The sequence below is a fragment of the Montipora capricornis genome, chromosome 4 (genome assembly GCF_036669925.1).
Source record: "Montipora capricornis isolate CH-2021 chromosome 4, ASM3666992v2, whole genome shotgun sequence".
Taxonomy (NCBI): Eukaryota; Metazoa; Cnidaria; class Anthozoa; order Scleractinia; family Acroporidae; genus Montipora; species Montipora capricornis.
In genome coordinates this window covers 14,446,777-14,455,196 of record NC_090886.1, presented here as the reverse complement: position 1 = coordinate 14,455,196, position 8,420 = coordinate 14,446,777, and the positions used below count along the sequence as shown (strand labels likewise).

The 8,420-nt window shown below is 38.3% G+C and overlaps 1 protein-coding gene and 1 long non-coding RNA gene across 2 annotated transcripts in view; one reads left to right on the top strand and one right to left on the bottom strand.

The window, feature by feature from the left end:
* Positions 1-669: 669 nt before the first annotated feature.
* On the bottom strand, positions 670-2,954 carry LOC138045619 (uncharacterized). Its single transcript, XR_011131629.1, has 3 exons — positions 2,796-2,954; positions 1,176-1,378; positions 670-844 (listed from the first exon to the last, which is right to left on the bottom strand). It is a non-coding gene; the product is annotated as an uncharacterized lncRNA (long non-coding RNA).
* A 2,097-nt stretch (positions 2,955-5,051) lies between these two features.
* LOC138046139 (myosin-6-like) overlaps positions 5,052-8,420 on the top strand; it is a 15,106-nt gene continuing 11,737 nt past the window's right edge. The window contains exons 1-5 of the mRNA XM_068892818.1: positions 5,052-5,073; positions 6,733-6,945; positions 7,352-7,476; positions 8,038-8,099; positions 8,195-8,246. Of these exons, the coding sequence (XP_068748919.1) occupies positions 5,052-5,073; positions 6,733-6,945; positions 7,352-7,476; positions 8,038-8,099; positions 8,195-8,246 (474 nt within the window). The remainder of the gene's footprint in view (positions 5,074-6,732; positions 6,946-7,351; positions 7,477-8,037; positions 8,100-8,194; positions 8,247-8,420) is intronic.

The window sequence follows — 8,420 nt, the reverse complement described above, 5'->3', positions numbered from 1 at the left end:
TTTAATAATAATATTTAGAATCTACATTTTTATATATTTATATTCAATATGTTTTTTAATGTTTTTTTATTGTAAATACACATTGTAATGTGTTACAATAAACTATTATTATGATCCTTATTACTTTTTTACAGGGCTTGCCCGTTGCCACGATGACATATTATGTCACAATAATGACTGTATCTTGTTCAGCAATAATTCGTGTTTCATTTGGTACCACAATATTGTCAATACATGATACAACGTTGTGGTGCCGATCTTTCTAATAAGAGCGTCACTTGGAAGCGTTGAAACTGGTTCGAGCCACCTTAAGGTTCCCTCGATAATCTTGTGACATTACCGAGTTACTAACCTCTACGTGTCGACGCTGTCTACCCTTCTCATTTGCAGCCTTCATGTTCTGCTGATATGCTGTTCATTGACCATCTTCCGATTCAAGTTGGGTTTGGCCAAATCAACGGTCTACCGAGGATTAACTGTGCTGGGCTCTCACCGGTAGTTGAATGAGGAGTGTGAGCCATTCCATCTTTCATATACCAATTATTCCTAGCTGATTCGCTAAGTTTGTGAGGACCCTTATTTATTAAGGTCAACTAAAAGTAACGCAAGATTTAGCTTCTGAAGAAACTGTGCTGCCATGTCAGTGGGGAATTCACGGCCTCAAACAACTTGTTCTTAAAATTATCTTTATTCAAACAGTTTAGACTTAATAACAGCGATTTTAGAAATATCTGAATAAAATTACAAAGAAGCATAACAAGCAATGACGCCCCATCAATATGATATATCACATTCCATGAACCATCAAGCCTGTGAAATATTTCCAGATATCTATGGCAGTTACCTGAAAAAAAATTCAGAGGCAAAGTAAGCACATCGTGCACAACTCAAATCCCTGAGCTCTGGCAGACAGCGCTGAAAACAAATGAGGAAGTCAAGTACACCCTGTCTACGTGCTACTGTGACTTTAGTGGCTTTTGGGCCTCTCATAAACAAAAAGGCCTTCAGTTCTCAGGAACAAAAACGTCGAGTTAGGTACATGGCGTGCCATAGAAAAAGGTATAGCCATATTTAGAATTGGTCCTATATATATATAATTATGGCTCGGTACTTTATGACCTCCAAGCCCCAGCATAGGAGGTAAAGACTCCTGAAAGAACCAAACAACTAAATACCTCCTATTCAAGAGGATTCTTTTCTGATTTGATCTCCTCTGCCACTTTCTCAGAATCGTATTTCTCGTTTAACTCGGCTTCAGATTTGAGTTCTTTCCATCTCTTGAATTCAGCATATCCACGCTTGTATACGTAAACACCCACGACACCAACAACAACACAACCCGTAATCGTCTTTCCTCGTCCAATCAACGAACGAAGCCCTGTTGAAGTGAAACCATTCAAATTTATTTTCTTTTGTACAGTTCTCCCATAACTTCAACTTCAACTTCAACTTCATTTATTTAAATTATGATCATGCTTACAATAGACTGGCCCGCAAAATAGCAATTGCTAATCTAGTCGGTCCAGTTAAAATTAAAACGAAAGGTCTGGATAGCACAAGTGTTACTAATATTTTAAAAAATACAACCACACTTTTGAATTTACGGAACATGTTTCGATGTTTCAAACATCATCTTCAGCCATAGTGAGTGTAACATTAAAATTTTTACAAGATAATTCGTATATATATATATATATATATATATATATATATATATATATATATATATATATACAATATGTATACAATGTGCCCTCCCGGTTGTCACCATAATGGCTTTATGGCAACTCCTGAACTTGGGCACAGGATGTACGGTTACACATTGTTGGATTGCATTGTGGAGTCACAAGAGTGCTCAAACTGCAAGCAGTGAGCGATATATATATATATATATATATATATATATATATATATATATATATATATATATATAACTATCAATACAATGATTCTTTGTAGATTAAATGTTCGTTACAAGCAGGTAAAATTCAAACGAACCAACAATATTATAGAGAACCATAACTGACATTATAAATGGTAAAAGTGTAAACGTGTAATGCTAAACTGACATGATCAACTTGTTTCTTGAGTTCGGGTTTCAACCGATCAATATGGAAGCTTTCCTTGATTTTGAGTTGATAGAAAGAAGTAGCATTATCAATAATTTTGAAGAAAGAAACATCACAATTATCGTGACAATTTCTAGAAAAACTAAGATGCTTGAAACTATGAGAATTGTTATCCCGGAAAAGGTACTCATTTACACGTGTGTGAAAACACGGAATTCCCGAAATGGTAAGATAAGCTCCAAAAGGCACAAAAATACACCAGAGGTAAGTCATTTTTATTCATTTTATTGAATGAACGTTAAATTGAGCGTTTTTTAGGCTACATAATCTTCGGTATTTTATTTCCCATACAAAGTCTTACAACGCGTTTAAATTCTCAACGGCTACCTGTAACGCAACACCGCTTTTACTCAAAGGTCATCTTCCACTAGTAATCAATTATTACACGCTCTCTAGTGACGCGAACTTGGGCTGCCTATGGACGCCTGCAAAGAGAAGAGAGTTGGCCCCGCGCGCCTAATTCGGGTGATGTTATAAAAGAACCTTTGTTGGATACACTGCTTCGCGCTAGTTATTCATACACTTTTTTTGGCGACACAAGTCACACGACGATGTCTGGCACCCGAGGAAGGAACCTAACTTCACTTGACAACAGTGAATTTTGACAATTAAAATCAGTATGATTAAGTACACTAAAAAAACGAAAAAGATTATCATCTACAATACCTGGAAAAACTCGGAGAAGCGCTGAAAAGAACTGCGGAGAATAGCGGCGAATAAGCAACAAAAATATCATTTGAAATCGGAAATCGATAAAAACGTAGAGAAATATGATGTACCGGCCTCGATCAGTACTGATTATTCGGTCAAGATGATCAACTTGAAACAGTTTCGTAAGGGTCAAGTTGAAACGTGGCATATTGACGTAAGTACATACATTCTTCATCATCACATACACTTCCTTTTGAGCATCAGACGTGAGAGGAATCTATAAGAGATTCGTGATCGGAAATCTATTCTCATTTAAATAGAATCTTAAAGACTGTACTTAACACCTCTTCAAAATATTAAAGTCAAAGACAGTTCTACCTTCGACTGATATGCTTATAAACAAACGAAATGTTGACGTGCATGATGTAACAATCGAGCTGTGTGAAAAATTCAACTTGCGGTAAACCTCACCTCGTACACACCTAACGGAAATTACGCAATCGTTTAGTTTTTCCGGACACGTTCCCTACAATTTACCGCTCACCCGCTACGCTGTTAATGGTTATCCGGATTAAGGAAAGTTAAGAAAATTCGCCATAGAAATTGAATAAAAATCAGTTTGCGAGTATTCTTCTGAAACGGATCGTCTCTGGTTTCTACGAAATACAGAGAACGCGGAAAAATTTCGGTTTGGGAGACAAGCAGGTTCAATTTTTGTTATATAGCAGAATCAAAGATTCGTTTACAGAAAGATTTTATGAGGGATGCAAAAGTAAAGTAGTGACTGCCAGTACTTCCAAGAGACCATTTCTGTTTCTACGGCGTCATCGCGTAGGCCCCAAAATAAGAGGCCTCAACCCTAATATATCACACCAGGAGCACATCAGGAGCGTGCAACTTCCATATAGCATCTGTGAAACGGCGTTTTCACAAAGTAGGTATATTTTTAGACTAGCCCTTCCCGCGCATGAGGTCAAAAAACAAAGGCAGTTCCGGTTCGGTGACCCTATGACGTCAGCTTAATTTCTTGTAATTGGTCATCGGGCTACTATGGGAGTCTCATTAGCGGGAAATTCAATCTAAAAATAACCTTACTTGTGAAAACGCCGTTGCTCGAAAATAGGTAAGTTGCACGCTCCGGGTGATGGGCTCCTGATCACACCTGTGAGTATGTGTTGGTGTCGGAAAGGTGCATCGGGTGTTGTGATCATGATTTGCCACTTTAGGAGGACCTGGCTAGGGTGCGCGTGTTTACTTTTGAAATTTTACGTTATTTTCTTCCACATTCTCCATTGACGAGTCGTAAATACTCTTGTCTTTCGGTCATTTTGACTTGATCAAAAACGCTAAACTGATAGTAGATTGGAGATAAACATGATTACTTCCATTTTTCTTTTTCTTATAACCATGTCTCGTATGCCCCAAAATACATCTTCAGAAGTAACTGAACGGTTACATAAAATTTTAAAAACTTATATAGTACACTAAAACTAATTACATTAAAAGTTAATCTCCCTATTAAAGATGAGAACGTGCAAAAATTTAGATTGGGGAGACAAGCAGGTTCAATTTTTCATATGGCAGGATCAAAGAGTCGTTTACCCAGTAAAGAAGATTTCATGAGAGATGCAAAGCTAAAATAGTGCCTGCGCGCGTACTTCTAAGACAGTGTGAGGAGAAGCTCCTTCTTTGCTACATTTTTTTTTCCTGAAAGCGTTTGATATCTAAATGACCAAAGAGTGATTGCAAGGGGAAAATGCTGCTTTCTATTGAACAGCCATGCTCAAAGCCGAGAAGACTCAGGGGACTAAGTTGACGCCCCTAGGCCTTGATTCTTCTTTATCTATAGACTCTATGCAAAAATGGCTGCCTTTAAAATATTCTCTTGTTCATATTCAAAATAGCCCAACTAACCTCGTTCGGGATAACAAATCCTGTAGAATTTTTGTCTCAAAAACGAGGTTAGTTGGGCTATTTTGAATATGAACAAAAGAATAATTTAAAGGCAGCCATTTTTGCATAGGGTCTATACCAACTGAGCCAAAGTCAAGTGAGTGGAGTTTAAGATAATGAACTGTCCTATGATAACTCTGTGGTCAACGTGTTCGGTTAAAAATCCGGGGATCGCGACTTTACAAACTCCACGCGCGTGCAAGATTAGATTCTATCTATGACGTTATTTTCGTCATAAAGGGATACTCACTTGGAGTATCGGAAAATTGTTAGCAAATTCTTGAGAAAAATATTGAAGACTTTAAATTCGCAAGAATCATGGATGCTGGTCCCTCAAGAGGTATGATTGCCTGGAAAATTCGAAGTTGACGACGACGACGAACTTCTGTAAAAATGCTTTAAGTATAATTGTTCCCAAAATGATGAAATTCAACTCACCGGCAGACAAAATGAAAAAAGAAGGAACTTTCCAAAAAAGCTAAAAATTAATTTTATGTGCCGTCTAAAAGAAGTGCAGTAAATGATACGTTTACAACACGTTGAATTTTTATCTTTACTAAATCGGACAGGGAAATTTCGACGGTCAGAACTTTATGCCTAAGCTCATAATAAACAGAGAACGGCAGCCTCAATTAAAAAGAATTCAAAGCTACGTTCGCGGTGAAACTTTATTCACTTTTTCAAAAGGCCTCCTCGGTTTTCGCAGTTATCCCTCGCTCTCCACTGATCGTTTAATGAAGAAGAGTTGTCAAGGCGTAGACTAGGAGTATTATAAACATACTTCTCACAAAGTCCTTTTTTTGTCTCGTCTGTCGGAGTTTTAAAGTCAACCATCAAGTTCTTTGACTATAACGAGGAAACTTCCTTTAAAGAAATCACTGGAGTTGCGAATGTGTTTCTGAACTTTCCCATTTGAGACTTTAATAACAATTAGTCCATGAGCGCGCGTTAGGTATGAGATGGTAAATAGCCAACGAGGCGCGTAGCGCCGAGTTGGCTATAACCAGTCTCATATCCAACAAGCGCGAATTGAATGATTGTTTTATTAAATTCCTTCAACTCCAAAATTTGGAAGTACGAAATACGAGCGAAAAAAGCGAGCAAATCCGAGCGAAATCGAAAAAACTTGATGAGAACTGATGCGATGTTGTGTAATACCTTGTGGTCAGACAGACGCAGGCTCATCACAAAAACATTTCTTGCCTTTTCGCGTACTTCTAAACGTCGGAATTGATCCAAACTTTCCAAAAAAGTTTTTTTTCTCCGTTTTTGGCTTTGTCCAAAGAGAAATTTTGCTTTTCGGCGAAAAAAAGTTTTAGTTTCAGCGGCAACGCTTAACGCACCGCATAATAAATATCTTACTAACTTCGTTTTCTCGGTTCGTACTATAAATTACTGACCCTTGTTTTTCCTCTTATATTTATGGCCCGCGCACTTCGCCGGCTTGGGCCATAAATCATGGTTAACGGGGAGAGGAGGGGGGGGGGGGGGGGGGCGGGAAACGTGGGCCGTAATTTACAGTACAGCTCTCGAACTAGGTTATTAAGAAATATTTATTGACAAAAAGAGAAGTTGAAATGTTTAACACGTAAACCGTGTGGTCTTATAAGAGAATTTGAAATGCCTCAATTGAAAGCGCTAGTGGAGGACGAAGAAGATCGTATCGTGGTAAACCAAGGGTCTGAGACTGTTGATGACCAACGTTTGACACTAATCGTTCCTGAGACAAAAATTTACCAGCTCGTAGTTTGCAAGTAAAAAATTCGAACTCTAAATGTATGGCCCTAAACCGGAAGCCCTAACCCGAAGCCCTAACCCGAAGCCCAACCCCTTGGATGAGTAACACGAGGCTTACTCATCCGAAGGGGTTGAATTACGAATACAAACTAATAATCAGAAAACGAAGTGCTATACATCAAATTCAGGGAAGTATATAACTCGATTAGTTTATCACCGCAGAAACGTTAAGTGCACTCCTTTTCTTTATTCTTCTCCAAAGGACGAGGTAATGGTCGTGGTGGTGATCGTGGTCGTGGTCGTGGTCGTGCTCGAGGCCGAAGCCGAAGCCGAGGCGGAGGCCGATGGCGAGGACAAGAAAACAGTCCACGAAGATCAGTGAACGACTTATTGAGAGAGATAGCCGAGCAGGATGCAGAGAATGAGGCAAGTTACGGCGGAATATTATCCAGCCTGGACATGGGGGTATTTGATGGTACAAGCGACATAAGGACTGTGCCTACTATTGTCATTTCGCACACGTTGTGCGCATCTCGAGCAAGATACCCGGTTTTCTTATGAGTGATGCTTATTAATATAGGGATATTTTTTTGTTTGGTTTAAATTTATGCCGAGAAAGTGGAACTTAGCAATTGCTCTTGGCATCCAAAAAGAAAATTGGGGGTAACCACACATTTTTCAGAGATAATTAAGCTTCAATTTGGAAAAGAACGCCATACATTGCTTTGTATTTTAAAGCTTTTCACAAATATTGTTGATTAATTATCTTCGAAAAATGCGTGGTTACCCCTAATTTGCTTTTTGGATTTCAATAACACTTGTTAAGATCTGCATTTCCTGCATATTCAGTAAACCGCGCAAAAGTACCTTTCAATTAGTAGGCCTCGTCCTTAAGACAGGGGAATGGTACGGAAAGGAGCTAAATATTTTGAGTAAGAGCCGATGCAAGGTAGATTTGATTTTAGTGGTGTACTATATTTCGGCTGGCCAAACCAGCCCTCTTCAGGTACAATGAGAGTTTACATTGGATTGCATTGCTTCTATGTACATATATATAGTAAATTGATGTTGACGTAATACTGGAAAAGATGGGATAAAATATGGTAGTTACAACAAATTTGAATTCAAATACTAAGAGTAACGGAAAAATAACTGAAGTGACTGTAAATAATAAACTGAAATCTAATACGTTTCTTCGCGGATATTAAGACCGTAGGGATCAATTGTCCTGCCTTTTGAAATTAAAAAAGCTTCCCTGGCCTTACGGATCGAGTCTCTGTTGGAAAATATTTTTTTGATAGGAATTAATTGCATGTCCTTAGAAATGTTTTGGGGAGAGGAGAGGAAATGTTCTGCAACTGTAGCAGTCTTGGATTTGGTGTTAGCGTTATTTAAAGTGCGGCGGTGTTCCGTAAAACGGTCTTTTAAACTAAACGACGTTTAAAAGACCGTTTTAAGGGTTAGCATTAGTAAAATATCCAAGTCCCAGAATCATGAATAGAGGTCATCGTTATATCAATACTGTGCTCTGTCCGGCGAAATTCCTTTTTTTTTTCTCGTTTTACAGAGATTAGCCAAAGAGCTTGAAGCTAAGGAAGACCAACTTAAAAGTGTGACTAAAGAAACTAGGTAAGTGATTCAGTTTGAAAACGAAAAGCAATTGTGACCGCGTTTAATTTCTCATTGAAACAAAACGAATTTCATTCTTGCTTTCATTTTTGCAGTCAGACTTACGATGATAAGGCGAAACTGACAAAAGAAAAGGAAAAAAAGATGGTAAGGTGTAATCAGTCCCATGTCCGGCAAACTAGGCGAACTGAACTTCAGAGATTATGTAAAAGAAAAATACCCCCTTCCCCCATTTCCCATTTCCCATTTTGTCTTGCAAAGATAGGTCCTAAATGCGTGCGAAGTAACTATTTGGTGTCAAATATGAATGCAATCCGTCGC